The following is an 18,651-nucleotide window of genomic DNA, read 5'->3' as shown; positions in this document are numbered from 1 at the left end:
TTGGCGTAAAAAAACTCTTAAATCCTATATTTGATGACATCTTCAAATGTATTCACTATAACCCTTTTATAGAGTTATATAATAATATATATGTTTCTCTCAAATGAAAGTTGGCATCTTAAAAAAACGAAAGTAGTTTTTTTAAAAACACCTCAGACTTGTAATTGCTTTTGTCACATGCCATGAATTAGTCTCTGTTCCTTACAGAAAATGCCTTAGGAGCCAGCTGTCGAAATGACTTCAGTGCTAAGTGTCTTGTTACTGAAAGCACTGCGTGAGTGAGAGATCCTCCTTCGACTGGAGTGACCTGGCATTGCCCTGTCATGACCCACAACCTCTGATTGTGATCCTCTGCCATGCATCAAGGGCAGAGAATTAGTGATGAAAAGGTTAACAGACACAGTCTTTGTCATTCTGGCAGTTCTCTAAAGAGTAGGAGGAACCTTTGATGACAGAATTCCACTTGCTAACCTAGCAGAACCATGGCCTTCAGAAGCTTAGCCAGAAACAGACCTGCGCATGATTGCTGAGAATCACTCTGAGCAACAAAGACCCAAGAGGCTGATTGCTCTAGTCTTGTACCAGACTTTGCCCCTTTTTGTCCATTTACTTTATTATGTTGAATTTTTTCCTTACAAATATGTTTTAATATATATACATACATTATAACTGTATAGAGAGCATGTCATCATTCCCTGTGTGTGTGTGTTTGTGTAAAGAAAATTGTCTAAAGTGGGCCTCTAGGAAGGGGAGATGAGGCAAGCAGACTTTTACTTTCTATTTTTTTATTTCTGTTTGATTTTTATAAATTAATTTTGTAATTTTAAATAGCAATTAAATTTGTTTAAAATTTAAACAAATAAGATGGCTTTTGAAAAGATTTATATATAAAAAATGTGTATTTAAATGTCAAGATTTTAAAATTAAAAAAATAAACTTAAAAAAATAAATAAAAGGTATGAGAAAAAAGAAAGAAAAAAAATGTCGAATATAATGGCAAAAAGAAAAAAGAAACTAAAGTTTAACAATGAGTAAAGTTATGTTCTGTTCATTAAAGTGGAATATTATATAGCCATTCAATAATGAGATTTTCTTTCAGAGGATACTTAATAATATAAGAAACATAGGTAAGACAAACAGTATAAATTGTTTAAATAGCATGATCTCAAATTATAAAAATGTTTATACACCTATGATAAAAATAGTAGCCTTTTTGCTGGGTGATGGGGTTATTGATGTTTTTATTTTCTCCCTTGCATCATCCTAGTTTGCCAAAATCTCTATAATCTGAGCCTTTAAACACTGTTTTAACAACACAGAGCTAAGGTTGAGTGGTGATGCAGTGTACTGCTCTATCCTTCATTCTTGTGGAAGTTGGCAGGAGTGGGTTCAATGTTCTGATTATCAGGCTTGATGCTGAGTTTTCTAGTGCTAGTTCTGGGTTTCAGAGCAGGTGATGTACAGGCAACCAGGGCACATTTGGGCTCCCCTCATGGCTCAAACAGTAAAGAATCCACCTGTTCATGCAGGAAACCTGTGTTCAGGAAGATCCTGCATTAGGAAGATCCCCTGGAGAAGGAAATGGCTACCTATTCCAGTATTCTTGCCTGGAGAATTCCATGGACAGAGGAACCTAGCAGGCTATAGTGCATGGGGTCGCAAAAAGTCAGACACAACTGAGTGACTAACACACACAGACGGGCACATTTACAAGGAAATCCAAAAGGAACCATACCAAGTACCAGCCAGTACCCTAGTCCACATCTTCATCCTGTGAAGATTCACTCAAAAGTTTAATGCTGGGACTTCCCTGGTGGTCCAGTGGTTAAGAACCCGCCAATTGACATGAGTTATATCCCTGGTCTGGGAACTGAGAGCCCACATGCCTCAGGGCAGCTAAGCCTGTGCACCCTAGAGCCCGTTCTGTGCAACAGGAGAAACAAACCACTGCAATGAGAAGCCCACACACCACAACTTGACAGTAGCCCCCTCTCGACACAATTAGAGACACCCTGCACAAAACAGCAAAGACCCAGCACAGCCAAAAATAAGTAAATAAATAATTTTTTTTTAAGTTTAATGCTTTTTAAAAGATTATGAGCTTTCTAGAGAAAGATCTTCTGCTCAGGCAGCTGGTACCAACTCCAAAAACATGAGTGTCATCTGAGAATAAACTGTCTACATATAAGCCAAGGAATGTATGTATATCATTTTTAAATTGAACTAATCATCAAACATTTAATACATGCCAGACACTGAATTATCATGAGACCCTTTTAAAGAGACAGAATACAAAAAGTCATTCCTATGGATTACTAGCAGTGGTTGAATAAAAATCATATTGTTTACTCAAGGTTCTTTTTTTATCAGGTGGAAATGTACTTAAGCCATTTAGCCTTAAGGCTCTGGGGCTTGACCTTCACTTGCTCCATCTGTTTGCAAGAAACATGAGTGGTCTTCGCTTACATCGCCAGTTCTTGTTGACAGTTTTACCTCCTTAAATATTTTTTCTAGATGCTTTATTCCTATGCCACAGTCTCTTAGGAAAGTTTTAGCCCTGGATTTCTGTTTCTAAAATACCATCAGGCCCCCTGAGCCCTCAGTGACAAGGGGCTCTGGTGATCTCAGAGGTCCAGAGCTGACTTCTCACTGTAGCCTCCCATTTTTGGTGTCAGGCCAGTAAAACCTGATGCAGGAGGCCTGTGCCATGGCCCCATCCTCCCAGAGGAACGTCTGGAACGGAGTGTGTTCCATATGCAGTCCCTGAACCTTGCCCTTTGTGGGCATTTGCTCTTCAGTTGGATGGGTGCCGTGCTCAACCCCATTTGTAAGAGGACACTGGCCAGGACACACAGGTCCTTACTTGCCTGGACCCAGTTCCCACCCATTTACCCACTGCTCATTTAAGTAGAACCAAACCTAGAGGCTGTGTCACTGTTCAGAGAGTTATATTCAAAGTCAGTGTTGTATGGAGAGTAGGGGAGCGTTAGTGATACAGTAAAGAAACGACTTTCACCTTCAGCCTTTGTTTTTGTTTCTAACCGCATCCTAAACAGCTTAATTAGAAGTTTGTTTTAGAGAATGCAGTTTTTAACCTCCATGCTATGTTCTAACCCCTCATGGATCTCACCACTCTCTGCAACACAAGGAGTGGTTGTGATCCATGCCTGTTGTCAGCCACCAAAGGGCCACAGGGAGATTCATCAGCACTGGCTAATATTTGCACTTTAGTTCTTGGTAGTAGGGTCGCTCAGCGGTAAGGAATCTGCCTACATTGCAGAAGACGCAGAAGACCCGTTTCAACTTCTGGGTCAGGAAGATCCCCTGGAGAAGGGCACGGCAACCCACTCCAGTGTTCTTGCCTGCAGAATCCCCATGGACAGAGGAGCCTGGCAGGCTATAGTCCATAGGGTCACAGAGTCAGACATGACTGAAGTAGCTGAGCACAAGCACACAGTAGTTCATGTCAGATGCGTGTCAAGAAGGATAAATAATCTGAGGTCTTCACTGGTTTTTCCTCTGTGTTTTACTTTAGGATTGATTGTGAAAGAAATCGGTTCTTCCACCTCCAGCTCCTCAGAAACGGTAGTCAAACTGCGTGGCCAGAGCACCGATTCTCTTCCACAGGTACGGAAGGAGTTGAAAAACTTAAATCAGGAGCTGAAGTTATAGACAGTTTCAAATAGGGGCTTACATTTATAATTATGTAAATGAGCAGAAATTTAAAACCTTCAGGAAATGATTCCTAGTAGATACATACTTTCTAGTTTTAGTCTGAATTTATTTCCATTTATTTGCTAGTTCCATTTCCCTTTGAGTGAGATTTTTATTTGGATGAACTGTGTACTTTGTTTCATACTTCATATGAGAAGCCTCTGGTCTTTAGGTTTCAGGTTAATTCTCTGTGTGTGTGTGTGTTGATCTTAACTGGGAGAGTAATTTTCTTGTCAGGTATGTTGTGACAGAAGCGTTTCCACACTCTTAATTATTCCATTCAGTTTGAATTTTCAAACTGTGCTAAGCTAGTGTATTTGATAACCTGTAATCACTGGTTAGACGATTAAGCGATCAGAAGCTACAGACAAATTAAAATCCTCCGAAACTCACTGTTGCAGGATTTGGATGGAATCTACAACTGATACTCACCTCTGACTTCTGAGCACTCTCTTTCTCTCTCTTTATATGCCGTCTGTCTCGGGTGCTCTGTAGGTTAGAGCTGTAATGGCTCATTTCCATAAATAACCCATTGAGGATTTTCTATTCATGTAATTATTGGAACCATTTTTTAACCTGCTTATATTTCCAGCTGGTACCACCTCTTGGGATAATGAGTTTGGAAAGTCTGTAACCTGTTGTGTACAGCATTTGGTAGAGTACAGCCTCTTGCACTGTTTAGGAGCCACCTCTTCATCCTGGGGCTGCCTCCCAACCTTTTCTACACCAAGAACACTTCATGTTATTTTTCTACCCAAGAAGTCTAGCTTTTTAAAAAAATAGTGTTTTAAATTGTGTTTCTTGCGTAATAATTGGTTTGTTTTCCCATCTTGTATTAAAAGAATAACAGACCTCAGCACAAGAGTGTTGCTATGCTGAATTGCCATATCCTCATGGAAAAGCAAAGAAACAGTACCTTTACCTGTGCAACCTGATTTTAGGAGAACTGCTTGGTTTCTGAGATGCTGGAGACAGTTGGATTCATGTTGCATTGACTTCTCTGAGCCTTGGGTTATTCTTCTGGGGAGTGGGTGGGGAAGATCATTGAGTTCCTAGGGCCTAGCACATAATAATGGCTCAGGAAATGTAAGCTACTATTATTGGTGGTGGTAGCATGTTTTCCTCACAGGGCTTCAGGGCCCAGAAACCACAGATTGGAAGCCACCCTCTAACAGCTAAGGATTCCTTAACATTTTCTGATTTGGCAGCTTTTCTCTGTGCAGGGCACAGAGTGCTGAACTTTCACACTAGTCTACACTCTTAAAGTCGTTTCAACCTTCCCTTGTCTTGTAGACTATATGTCGAAAACCAAAGACCTCCACCGATCGACATAGCTTGAGCCTTGATGACATCAGACTGTACCAGAAGGACTTCTTGCGTATTGCAGGACTGTGTCAGGACACTGCTCAGAGTTACACCTTTGGGTGTGGCCATGAACTGGATGAGGAAGGCCTCTACTGCAGCAGCTGCTTGGCTCAGCAGTGTGTCAACATCCAAGATGCTTTTCCAGTCAAAAGAACCAGCAAATACTTCTCTCTGGATCTCACCCACGACGAAGTTCCAGAGTTTGTTGTTTAAAGGACCTCTGCTTGCAGCTGTCCAGACAGCCTGCTGCTTGCTAGAGGCTGTGAAAGCCATGGGTTCTTTCTTTACCTATTACTTGTGCCATATTTTCTTCACCCCAGACATATCTCTTTCTTTATAATAGTTGTGATGGAAATAAAAGCCGTGGGACAGTTGCACTTTAAGTATTACACAGGAGGGAAAGGACTACAGAGAATGTACAGCAAGACAAGTGCCCGGAAGTTCACTGATCCTTTGAAAGGAAATGTGCTTTACTGGTTACCAGACCTTCAGGATATCAGACTGCGGTGTACGTGTTCATTGTTTTGTTTTCCAGTTCAATTACGTGTAACATCACCTTTTTTTTTTTTAATCATGTGAAAGATGTTGTGTTTCTTTGTTTGCTTATGTTTTTTTTCTACCACCCCCTCATGAAATGCTGGTGGTTTGAGGGAGGAGAGAGAGAAGAAGCTCTCATCTTTTTAAAAGAGAGACTGTTGCCCAGTCGTAGCCATTGCCACCCCGCTGGGGCTGTCCCAAAGTGAACAGGAATGAAGCAGTTGAATCAAGTGGTTCCAGCACGCCAAAGATGCGTCATCACAGAAGTGCAGCCCAAAGTCAACAAGATGTGAATCAAACAATAACCAAAAGGTGGTGCGGTGAGGCCTTTGACTGCTTCACGCTGATCAGTGCCATGTCCTTCTCCTGCTCTTCCAGAAAGCTCTAGGATTTAGCGGAGTCCCTTGTCCAAGTAACAGATCGGTTGTGTTCATGCCATAATGAATTTTGTGGAGTTTCTAAAACCAGTTTCTGTTAAAACTGTAGAAATGTCTTAGAATATGTTTGTACTTGGTGGTTTGTTTTTTTAAATCAAGAATAAATTATGGTAATGTTGGTTTCTGCTTAACCAAAATACCCCAACTATACATATATGTTATACATATATAAATACATAAGATTGTGTGTTTATGTGTGTCTGAAGCTTACCACATTTTCATCTATGAAAGACAGCTCCCATGTCTGTCTTACATACATGGTCTTTCTTGTCTGGTGCAGAGGATAATGATGTTTGGTGTCACTGAATGGATGATGCCTACATACAATCAGTTGATAGATACACAGTTAAGAACAGTTGTTTGCTCATGTGTCTTTTGCCGTAGTTCTCAACCCTGGTTGCATCATGGAATTATCTGGGGAGCTTTGAAAAAACTAACAATGTCTGGGTACCACCTCAGATGAATTAAATCAGTGTCTTGTGGTGAGACCCAGGTGAAAATTGCCTTTTCTTTTGAAGTTTCCAGATGGAGCTAGTATGTAACAGGATTGAAAACCACCAATCCCAAGGATGTCTTATTCGTTAACTTTGACGTATATAGAAAGTGTTAGTGTTTGAAAAAAGGCCATTTTTAGGACAGTTGCTGCCACTGCTGTTAGGATGTATAATAAAATCAAGTCAGGAGAGTGAACTTACTCACCTTCAGATGTACAGTAACAGTGTTGCTCGCACTTCAGGAAAGTACTTTAGCACAATGTCTTTCTACGAGATGTTTTTAATGATTTCATATATTTACAACATTTGTTTACCATATTTTGATATACCATTTTTTCTATCTACCAAGTTTTATTAAAAAAGAACTATATTATTTTCTAAAGAAACAGTCATATTTTTATACAAAATTAAGTTTTCAGGTAACAAAGAAATAGTCTTAGGGTACAGCAGAACCTACAGTGTTCCCCGTGGATGGGGGTCAGTATTATAAACACGTGGAGGGTGAGAACAAGCTCTGCCTGTGTTGCCCCTCACATTTCCGCCCCCACTGTGGGTATGAAAGGGCAGTGGGTACACACAGGCCTGGTCAACTTGGTTTAACTTGACACTTTAAAAGGAAACAAAATTCTAGAGTGCTGTAGTCAGGAAATTATTTTGCTTTTATCAAATGTTTGGAAGAACCAAAGTTTCAGATATCAGAATGTATTAAAGTATCTCAGTCTTTGTATATAAAAGGATGAAAGTATGAAAGGATCATCTAATGACTGTTACTAAGTCATTAAATAATCCATCATTTCTTATAGATGCTTAAGAGACAAATTCTGATGAAGTTTGACCCTAAAAAGCCCAGATCATAAAGGTGGTATATTTCCTTAGCTCTTAGTGTTTCTTGTTTAAACATCAAAAAATATATATTTAATTCAGTACATAATGCTTTATACTTTTTTCTCTCTACTTCAAACAGAATCAGGTCTTTAGGGTTTTGCCAGCATTGTTAGTGGTTTTGCACACCCTCTTTATAATTGGATTTATGAATAGTCTTGTGGGTTTTCAAAAATGAGACATGCTAAGGACATATTTTTGCTTTTTGATCCACTGTGGCAGAATTATATATATGTATATGAAAATCCATTTTGAATATCTACATTTTTGTATTTGGAAATTGTTTTAAAAAATAAAGGAAAAGTATAAACCTGATATTTATTCTGCATTTGTTAATATCCATTGCTAGTCAGTATACCAGTTTGGTATATATTGCCTCTACATGTCTGCATTTGTATTTGCAACAATGAACTTTATATCTGCATAAATTGTAAATAATCCTTTCTGTGAAAGGATCATCATGTTAAGATGATACCAAAAGTGTGTTTTAAAAAACTGCATTATTTTGTAATTATTCTTATAAGGATTTCATGGTAAGATTAGCAGTCAATAAAGTTACTTTTTATTTGTCTTTGAAGTGCCTTTTTAAAAATTATTATTAGAGTTCTCCATGATGCAAGAGTGACTGTTCTCTTTATGTTCTTCTTTCCTATAATAGAGCACGTTTAAGGACAACCTGATAGAATTCTGACCAAAGGAGCCCTTGTGTTGATGCTAATAGCTGATGCCAAGCCCTGCCGTGTGCCAGAGCCTGCTCCACGTGTGTCAGAAGCTCATGTGTTAACTATTGAATCCTCATATTCCCATAAGGCAGGTACTATTATTCTTTTCAAGTTAGAGATGAAGGAAACAAGGCTCTGAGAGGCTCAAGGGTGTGGCAGTCAGCCACTATTCAGTCCCAAAGTGTGGGGCATAAAGGTCTCTACTTCTTTATTTTCATTTTTTTTTAATAACTACTTTAACTTTTGCCCATTCAGCAGTCATTATTGGAGTGTTCTAGTTTCAGAAAAATGAGTGGTTGCATTTAAAAGCAGGCATTCACAGATCGAATGTGAGGGTAGCATGGCATAAAGCATAGAGCCCAGAGCTTAGAGTCAATAGATAGGATTCTGTGAAGCCTGGCTCACCTCCTAAAGGAGAATCCAGTGTCTTGTGTTTGCTCCAGCTTTCTTGGCTATAAAACAGGAATAATTCAAAGGACTGTTGTGGATTAAATACAGTAATGGGTATAATATACCCCTGATGACTAGGGTGGGATGACTCAAATCTTCTAACAAACATTTAATTTCTGTAGAATTGAGCCACTTGATCATTTTGAAGCAAACAGTACAAAAACAAACTTTCCAGTGGGGTGTCATTCATGAACTTTGCAGCATAGCTGGTAAAATGTAAGTTGGAGGCAAGGGGAAAAAATATATGGGCACTGTCTGAGTGTCTGATATTACACATATATCTAATCCTCACAACCCTTCAAGGTGTTGTCACCCACATTTTGCAGCTGAGGAAATGGTTCAATTTGCCCAAGATCCTGTAGCTAGTAAGTGATAGAGCAAAGTTTTCAACCTAAATTTGTCTCCAAAAGCTTTGCCTTTTTTTTTTTACTGCATACACCATGTTACCAACTTAGAGAAAACTCAGAATCTAATAGGAAGGACAAAATTACAATTTTGATAATGTGATAAATGGAATTTGTTCACAAACTTTTTTTTTTTTTTGAATACCCACTGTCTGCCAAATATACATAAGGCTTAATCAGACATTGCTTGGCATAGACAGTGAAGACCTCGGAGATGGGAGTGGGAGGTGGGAAGAGCAGAGAAGATTTATTCAGAAGATCCCTGAATGGAGACTTCTGGCAGAATGGGTGAGGTGCAAGCTGTCCAGGCAGGGGCTTAGAAGCTGGAGATAGCAGTGCTCATTCAGGGACCTTCGAGGGACCCTTTAACTCAAATAATGACCCCTCAGCCTACTTGAGAGAGGCTTTGGATGCCCAGGTGAAGACACTTGAGTGTTTGCACAGCAGGGAGCCACTGGAGGGGGTTATAAGAAGAAAGACAAATGTCTGGAGTTTGAGAGAATTAATGGAAACAGTGCAGGTAGAAGCGGAGACTAGGGAGAAGATAAGGATTTGAATTAAGAATGTGGCAGCAGGCAGAAAGAAGATTCAAAAGCTGTGTAGGAAGCAGAATAGCCGAATTTCCTCTCTGTGTGTCCCTCTCTCACACAGAGTTGTCACCTCCAAAGCTAAAAACTGGAGAAACAGGCAATTTTGCCATACTTGGCAATAATCTTGAGAGGACTGTAGAGTTAATTACTGCTTTACATGATGAACTAAAATCTACTCTGCATGAATACTTTGAAAATTGGCACAATGGCTTCAACTGCTCTAGTCTCCAGCAGTGGTTTTCAGCCTTGATTGCACATTAGAATGACCTGGAGAACAATGCCTGGGGCTCAAACCAGAGCTGCTGCTTGATTTGCTCTGGGGTGGGCATGGTGCTGCTAAAAGTTCTGCAAGTGATGCTAACGTGCATCAGGGTTGCAGCCCAGTGGTCTATAGATAAGCCCAAGCAATATGGACCAACCAGTTATCTGCTCCTGAACTGTGATCCCCACTTGGGATGGGTTAAGTCTCCAGTGTATCCAGGTGTGTTGCATTTTGTGAGAGCCAACATTGATTTCTTTTTGCCAACATAGCTGTCAAGGAGTGAACCTGTGTTGAGTGAAGTACTGAACCCGTTTCAGAAAGTCTGAATGCACCCACATTCTAGAGCCCTGGGTGTCATATACGTATGACTGTCTGACTAAGTATGAGAGTGGAGGTTATACAAATACCAGGAGGTGTAATGAAAATAGTAAGCTAAATTCCACCCAGCCCTTTGATTCTTACATCATATATTTTGATTAATGGAGCAGCCTGTGCTCTGAAACATCCTGCTTAGATGCTAAGAGCCAATGTAGGTGATGGAGTTGTATACGCTCAAGAGATTAATCAAAAGTCTATAAACATGGCACAGCTATAATGAACCAACTCATTATTTAGGATGGGTGTTTACCCATCTGGTGTCAGCTGTAGTCAGTTAAGGTCTGTTCAATTTATTACTGTCATTATGGCAAGAGGTGGATTTCATAGGAGGAGATAGTTCCTAACTTAGGAATGAATTACATTCCAAGTTTGCTCCTAAATTTGTTGTTTGATATTTAGAATAAACATCCTCAACTTCCATAGTTAGCCCACAAATGCCTGTTTATCCTAGAAGTATTACTAGAGATGATTTATTTTCTGTGCATAAGGAACCATCTATCAAAGGAGAGGCCCAGTGTATAAATAAGGCAGTTGGAGTGACCCCACAACCAGATAAAGATGATAGCACCCCCAGTAGACCAAAAGTTCAGTCCTTAGGTTCTTCTCAGAGTACATTCATGCCCAACTATACATAAAAGTAGAAGCAAGCTTCAGGCAAACCATGCCAAAATGGAGCAACTCTAAGCAAGTTTCTCCCTTGGGTTGCATAAGGCATGATTCTAGTGTTTTCTCATGCATACCCCAGGCTCCATTCTCAAGCTGCTCAACCCTTACCTGCCATCATGAAGGAGTCAGCTGGATTGAGGCCAACTCTTAAGATCAGGTCACAGGCTCTCTTCTGATCTACAGGCATGGGATGATGTGGGTCATTGTAGGAGCTTCTTTGCAAAGCAGAAGCCCCTGGTCTTCTTAGACTCTATCCCTTATTAGCTACAGGATATTAATACGGTGCTGTAAGAGAGAAGTCAGGGAATCTATACTGGGACCTTTAAATGCAACATCAGTATAAATGTGGAAGACCATAAAATCCACTGGAGAAATTAAAAGAAGGCCTAAATAAATTAATATATCATGTTCCTAAAAGGAAAGACTCAATAATCTGTGTTGATTTTTCCCATCAATTCCAATCAAATCCCAAATGAAACATTTTAACCATAGTGGAATAATTGGAACCAGTTTTACCCTCTTAACTTAAACAGACAAAAACCCACCAAAGGCATGTAAATGTTTTTTAAGCATTCAACAATAGATAATGCAGTAAAATAAAGCCCCCAAAGGAGAAACAGATGAACCCGATCATGCCCCAGCTTACTGCCTGGAGAGCATTTCCGAGCCACAGTGAGGGAGGAGGGGTCTCCCTGAGAAGGCAGAGTGGAAAATTTGGGAATGCTAAAGGTAACTAGAATTACTCTGGACAGAGTAAGAGAGAAGAGAGAGCAGTACAGAGCAGGGCGGGGGAGGAGAGAGAGTGTGCTCTAGAGATTTGCAGAGGGGTCCCCTCCAGTTTTCAGCTGAGCACTGATCAGCATGTACGTGTGAGGGAAGCTCTGTGGGAAAGGGACTAACCCATCTCCTTATATAGGACCAGAAATAGTGTGTGTTCCCACCAGCTAGAGTGAAAAAACCTTGCAATACATGGGGCATCTTATAAAGTACTCAGAAGGGTATTTCCCAAGACTAAAGGTGGTTCTGGCCCTCCTAACAAAGCATAAAAAGCAAGCCCTTTTCAATTTTGAAAGAAAAGTACCATCAACTTAGAAGTCTATACCCAGCAAAAGTCTCTTTCAAAGATGAAACTAAAACTTTTTCAGGCTTACAGATGATGAAAAAATTCAATACCAGCAGATCTGCACAAAAAATGTTAATAGAAGTCTTTGGGGCAAAAAGAATATATCAGATGAAAAATTTTATCTGCACAAAGAATGAAGAGCCCCAGAAATGGTAAATATGTGGTTAAATATAAAACACAATTTTTCACATTTAGACCTAAAAAGATAATTTAAAATAATTGATAATTGAAAAATGTTAAAATCATTGATGATTTAAAGCAAAAGTAAAAATAATGTAGTATGGGGTTTAAAACACATATTAAAAGTAAATTGTATGGCCATAATAGTAAAAAAGACCAGGCAGGGAAGAAAAATGAAAGCATACTGTTATAAGTTTCTTATACTATACTGTACTTAAAGTGATATAATATTATTTAAAGGTGGATTATGATAGCCTAAAGGCATATCATATAAACTCTAAAACAACCACTAAAAAAAAAAAAGCATGAGATAAAATAGAATAATAAAAATTACTAAACCCAAAAGAAGACAAGAAAAAAAGAGACCAAGAACTACTAGGACAAGTAAAAAAAGCAAATAGAAAGTTGGTAGACTTAAACCCAACCATATCAATAATCAATTAAATGTAAAATTCACCCAAACACATTTGTAAGGAATAGCCAAGAATTTTTCAAAATACAGACCCAGTGAGAAGATCCAGCTGCAAAATACACAATAGAGGTCCTGTTATTGATAATACTGATGCAAGGATTGACTCTTTTTTTGTAAAAGACCAAATAAATATTTTAGGCTTTGTGGGCCATATGATCTGTGTTGCAATTACTCAGCTCTTCTATTGTAATGTGAAAGCAGCCATAGAAAATATGTAAAAAAAAATGAGCATGGCTGTGTTCCAATAAAACTTTATTTACAAAACAGACAGCAGACTGGATTTAGCCCACAGACTGTGGCTTCGCAATCCCTGATTTAGAACAGAGAGGCCAGAAGTGGGCCAATCTGTAAAAAGGAACTTAGTGTATAAAATAGGTGGCAATTCAAATCATAGGATACTGAAGGATACTCAGTAGCTAGTGTCAGAAAAATTTGCTATTTGTTTTGAATCATTCACAAAAACAATTAAGAGGTAAGCATTAAGTGAAAGTATTAGTCACTCAGTTGTGTCCGACTCTTTGCAATCCCATGGACTATAGGCCACCAGGCTACTCTGTCCATGGAATTCTCCAGGCAAGAATACTGGAGTGGGTTGCCTTTTCCTTCTCTAGCACTGAAAAAAAAAAAAAAAAACTATAAAAGTAGAAAGTGGAGAAAAATCTATTTATTCACTTGGGGTAGGAGAAGCATTCCTAAAGTAAACACAATAGTCACAAGTCACAAAAAAGTGTTGATAAATTTGAATACAAGAAATATTTTTAAAAAAGAAATATTTTTAGACTTTTCTGTATACCACCTAAAGGTAGGAGAGACAAAAGGAGAAAATACTGCAACTTTTTTAAAACAAACAAATAATTGGCATTTATAGTATAAAAAGGCTTCTATAAATCAATAAGAAATTGCAACAGTAGAAATATGGGGGAATTATTATTCAGAAATTCATAGAAGGAGAAATTTTTAAAAACAGCCTATATAAATACATGAAAAATTGTTCAACCTTACCAATAACAAAGTAAACCAACCTGAATTAATATACCTTTAGTCTTTTTTTTTTTTTTTTTTTTGGCTATTGGCAAATTGGCTGACCAAATTGGCAAAAATTAAAACAATCGATAATATCCAATATTTATAAGACTGTGAAGAAATAGATCCTTTCATAATTTTTTACCGGAGTATAAACTAGCATTATAGGACAACCCTAGGACATTAACTTACAACCCAGCCATTTATTTCTAGATATTTACCCTATAGAAATAAAACATATTTTAAAATAAGACTAAACAGTTTTGATCTGAAAAGAGAAACACATAATGTGATCTGAATGTCAATTAAATATTGGCACAATCTTATTTTAATGTAGTTTATAATAATAAATAGTTTAGATGTACAGACATTAAAAGATTTTCAGCATATGTTAAGTATGAAAACAAAGGCACAATGCAGCACGTTAGTGTAGCATGAAAAAGGCAAGGTATGTAATTATATGTACATGTTTAAATTAACTAAGGGCATGAAAAATGACCTTGAAAAACATCTACAAACTAAACTATGGGTAATTCTGAAAAGGAGAGTGATTAAAGACAAGGTAGGAACAGGGACTTAGCCTTTTTTGTTTAAGTCCATACTCGTAGAAAACAAACAGAGATACTGCAGGGATTTTGTTTTTCTGGAAAAACGCAAAGTATTGTTAGTATTCTCAGAGAGGGAGAAAATATTGCACTCAGAAAATTAGAAAAAACTATGAAAATAGACATAGAATTGTAAGAGCTCTTTGAAATATGATAGCCAAAATAAGTGTTCCCATGAGAGGGAGCTGGAACATAAAGTAAATCTCTCAGCAGAATAAAAACATCCAATCATAGATGTTGGCATACTTGCATACATATGAATAGATAGCTTATGTACATACGTGAAGAACAATTAAAAGAAAAATTGTCAGAACCAAACATGCATTTCCAAACTGGAAAAAAAAATGCAAGGAATACCCATAAAATAAGTAATAAAGACCAATCCAGGACATACCATAAAATCTTAAGTACTAGGGATAAAGAAAAGATCCTAAAAGTATCCATACATTCCCTCCCTCATCCATGTTTGACTTTATTGGGGTGGGGGGGGTAGTTTTAGGTTAACAGCAAAATTGAGGGGAAAGTACAGAGATTTCCCATATACCCTCTGCCCCCACACATTATATATATATTTTTTTTTGGGGGGGGGCGGGGGGAAAGGAAGACAAGAAGGAGGAAGAAAGGGAGGGAAAGAAAGAGGGGGACAGGGGAAGGAGAGAACAAGAGAAGGGAGAAAAAGACTGAGAGAAAAAGAAGATAGTCATATGTAAAGAATCCAGATACATAATGAAATTAATGTTTTGAACAGGAACACAGGAAACTGGAAGCCAATGAACAATGCTTTAAAAATTGAGGGAAGACTTCCCTGCTTGTCCAGTGGCTAAAACTCTGTGCTCCCAATTCAGGGGGCCTGGGTTCGATCCCTGGTCAGGGAATTAGATCCCACATGCCACAACTAAAGGTCCTGTGTCTTGCAACTAAGACCCAGAGCAGACAAATAAAAATAAATTTTACACTTATTTTAAAATAAGTGTAGCAGTACAGTAAAGACATTGAAGTCTTTTAAAATTTATATTCCATAACTTCATACCTAGAAAGCTACTGAGGATATACTCCCACAGGATGGGGAAGTGAGTCAGTTAGGAGGAAGATAGATGAGAGACCTGGGAAACATGAAACCAGTACAGGAGAGAAGCAAAGGGAAGATGTAGACTGTCAGCCATGCAGCAGACTCAGGGAGCAGCTAATCCACATAGAAACAAGAAAGTGGCGTGTTCTAGGAGAAGCTTCTCCAAGGAGGAAAAGAAACTGACAGCTTACTCAGTGACCAAGTAGAACCAAGTACAACAGGCTATTTTCTTAAAGAAGTAAAACTGTTTTTATTCACAAAAGGCATGAGTCTTATATATAGAAAATCCGAAAGAATTCACTGAAAAAACTTAGAATAAACAAGTTCAGCAAGATCATAGGATACAAGAGCAACATACAAAATCAATTATATTTATATTCATTAGCAACAAATGATACAACAATGAAATTAAGAAAACAATTCCAGGAGAACAAGATGGCGGAGGAGGAGGTGGATGTGCAATGCAGTACATCTCCCTCCATGGAAACATCAAGAATACACCTTCAGGCACAGAAGTGCCTGCAGAACACGAGCTGAGAGTGGACAGGAGTACCTGACCAGCAGTGAAGAATACATAGAAACACACAAAACTCGGTAGGACGAAGGAACTAGGGGAGAAACAGGAGTGTTAGTAGGATTGGACCTGCCCTCAGTGGGTGGGGGAACTGAAGCAGGGGTCCCATCCCCACATCAGGGCAATTGTCTGAGTCAGAGGAGAAATATTTAAGGCTGAAAGTAAAACAGCTGATCTGTGGCAACCTAAATGGAATGAGAATCAGACAGTCCTTGCTGCAGCCATACATACCCTGGATGGGGACACAAGTCCCCTGGAAAGTGCAGCGGCTGGGACATGAAATTTAGGGATTGTGGAGCAATCCCAGGACAAGGGCTGCTGTTGACTGTGGAAAGATGGATTGAGGGGAGGTGAAGGAGGAGACTGTGGTAGGAAATGCCTGTGGAGGAAAGCTGGGAAGCATGGAAGCAAGGCCATGGCACTGAGTCACGTGTAGAGGATGGAGCCATCATCATAACCTCTCTCTCCCCACACTGCCAGCATCAGTAGCTGAACAATAGAGAGGCTGGCCCATCAAATGTCTGACCTGCCGATCTACAGAGTAGGACCCCAGCCAGGGGAACTCCTCTATGTGCCTGAGGTGCTGAGCAACAGAGAAGGACCTCAGCCAAGGGAGCCCTCTAAGTTCCTGAAGGAGCAGAGCTATGGAGAAAGACTGACCAAAGAGGCCTTCTGATCGCCAGCTACAAGAGGCTCAAAAAAAGACTCCGATAGGGTCATAACTTCTGCAACGGAGGCAGTCAATGTCCCTGTACACTTGGCACCGCCAGGGTCCCCACAAGCCAAGGAGCTGCGCCACCTTCACACTCAACTCTCACTGGGGCAGAGCTGCCACAGGCAAAAAATGTTTTGCATCTATGCATGCAGGGTCGCTTCGGTAGTGTCTTGTTTGCGACCTTGTAGACTGTGGCCTGCCAGGCATCTGTGTCAAGGAAGGAGGTTCTCCAGGCAAGAATACTGGAGCGTATTGGCCAATATTTGTTCCCATATCCTTCTAGAGCACTATATTTCCTGCTGCCCTAGCTGCCAACTCCCCTGAGTACCTGGTGCTGCAAGAACCCCTGCAACCCAAGCAGCTTCACCACCTCCAGACCTGTCCCTCACAGGGGCAAACCCTAGTCCTCCAGGGCAGCCTCAGGAGCAAACCCCAGTGGACGACCCACATACAGAGGTGGAAATAAAACCACAAGTGAAACTCAGGGGCAATGTGGAAGAAAGAAGACCCAAAACCTTCCCACCAGCTGTATAAGCTGCAGATTAAATCCACATGATCAACTAGGCAGACTCTGTCTATGGAATGTATAAAAGGTCATTGAGAGGTCCCACAAAAGAAAACACACTATTTCTGATAGTTGTAGACATTGGAGGCAAGAATACACAGGAGTAGGACCAGGTTAGAATCTGAGCTGCCCCCACAGGAGGTCCAGAGATCAACACAGTGTTGGAGGGCATCCTACGGAGGTGAGGTGGACTGTGAGTCCCAGCGAGGGAAAGGACTCTGACAGCAGTGACTGAAGAAAAACATTTTCTATTCTTATGTTTTGACTTGTTCTGTAGATTCTTTTGGATTTTTTTCTTTTCCTTTCCCCCCACCCTCCGTTGTAGCTGTCGATTTTATTGGCACTATGAAATATAATTAAGCTTTTGATCTTTTTTTTTTTTCCTCAGTCACATTTTTGTATTGTTGTTATAAACCTCTGCCTTACATTGGGCTTTTGCAGTTCTGATGAGTTTTCCCTTTTTTTCCTCTTTTTTAAATTTAAATTTTTAATTTTTAAACCTATTATTATTTTTCTACATTTATTCCTTTGTTTGCCTTTCCTACTGTTCATTTCCCCTTGCAGTTAATCTTTAATGTATATAAATCTTCTTCATCTACCTCTATTTAACTTTGCATATTCTTTCTTTCCTTTCTTTCTTTCCTTTTCTCTCAACATATTTGTTAGTTTTGTTTTCATTGCTTTATTCCCCACTTGGCACCTTGCTTAACTTTGTTTTCCTGTATGTGCTTTAGTTAGTTTTGTTCTTAACTGGTAAATATAATTTTTTATTTCCATTGTTCACCAGGTCAATCTACTGTAGTTTATTTTTTGCTGGACTGTTTTGTCTTTGCTCATGGGTGTATATGTGTATATTCCATTATTTTAATTATTATTTGCCTGATTTTGTAACTGCCATTTGTCTCGGGTTCATCTGTGGTTTCTTGTTTTTGGATATTTGTTTTAATCTCATTTAATGCCATAACATAACAAACCACTTGTGGAATCTTCGTTCCTGACCAGAGATCAAGCCCTGAGCCTTTGTAGTGGGAGCATTGATTCCCAAGACCCTGGACTACCAGAGAACTAACCCTAGGGAGTATCAAATAGTGAGAACTCACACAAAGGAAACCACTTGAATACAAGCCCTGGCATCACCCAACCACCAGTAGCACCCTGTGCAGGATGCCTCAGCTAAGCATCAACAACAACAAAAAATACAAACCCAGTCATCAGCAGACAGGATTACCACCCCACTCAGCCTTGACCATCAGAGGAATAACAAACAAACACAAACTCAGCACAAATCTCACCCTATAGGAAGCTTACACAAACCACTGGACCAACCTTAGGAGGGCAGAAACCAAAAGGAAGAAAGAATTCAGCCTTGAAGCCTGGGAAAAGGAGACCTCAATCACAATAAGTTAAAAAAAAAAGAAAAGGCA

General features: G+C 39.4%; 1 protein-coding gene across 8 annotated transcripts in view; it reads left to right on the top strand.

Moving 5' to 3' along the window:
* FRMD6 (FERM domain containing 6) overlaps positions 1-8,002 on the top strand; it is a 264,333-nt gene extending 256,331 nt beyond the window's left edge. For all 8 annotated transcript variants that reach the window (XM_005685649.3, XM_005685646.3, XM_018054348.1 and 5 more), the window contains 2 exons: positions 3,536-3,627; positions 5,008-8,002. In XM_005685649.3, coding sequence (XP_005685706.1) covers positions 3,536-3,627; positions 5,008-5,292 — 377 coding nt within the window. In that variant the 3' untranslated portion in view covers positions 5,293-8,002. The remainder of the gene's footprint in view (positions 1-3,535; positions 3,628-5,007) is intronic.

This window comes from Capra hircus, chromosome 10, assembly GCF_001704415.2.
Source record: "Capra hircus breed San Clemente chromosome 10, ASM170441v1, whole genome shotgun sequence".
Classification (NCBI taxonomy): Eukaryota; Metazoa; Chordata; class Mammalia; order Artiodactyla; family Bovidae; genus Capra; species Capra hircus.
This window is presented reverse-complemented; position numbering and strand designations above follow the sequence as displayed.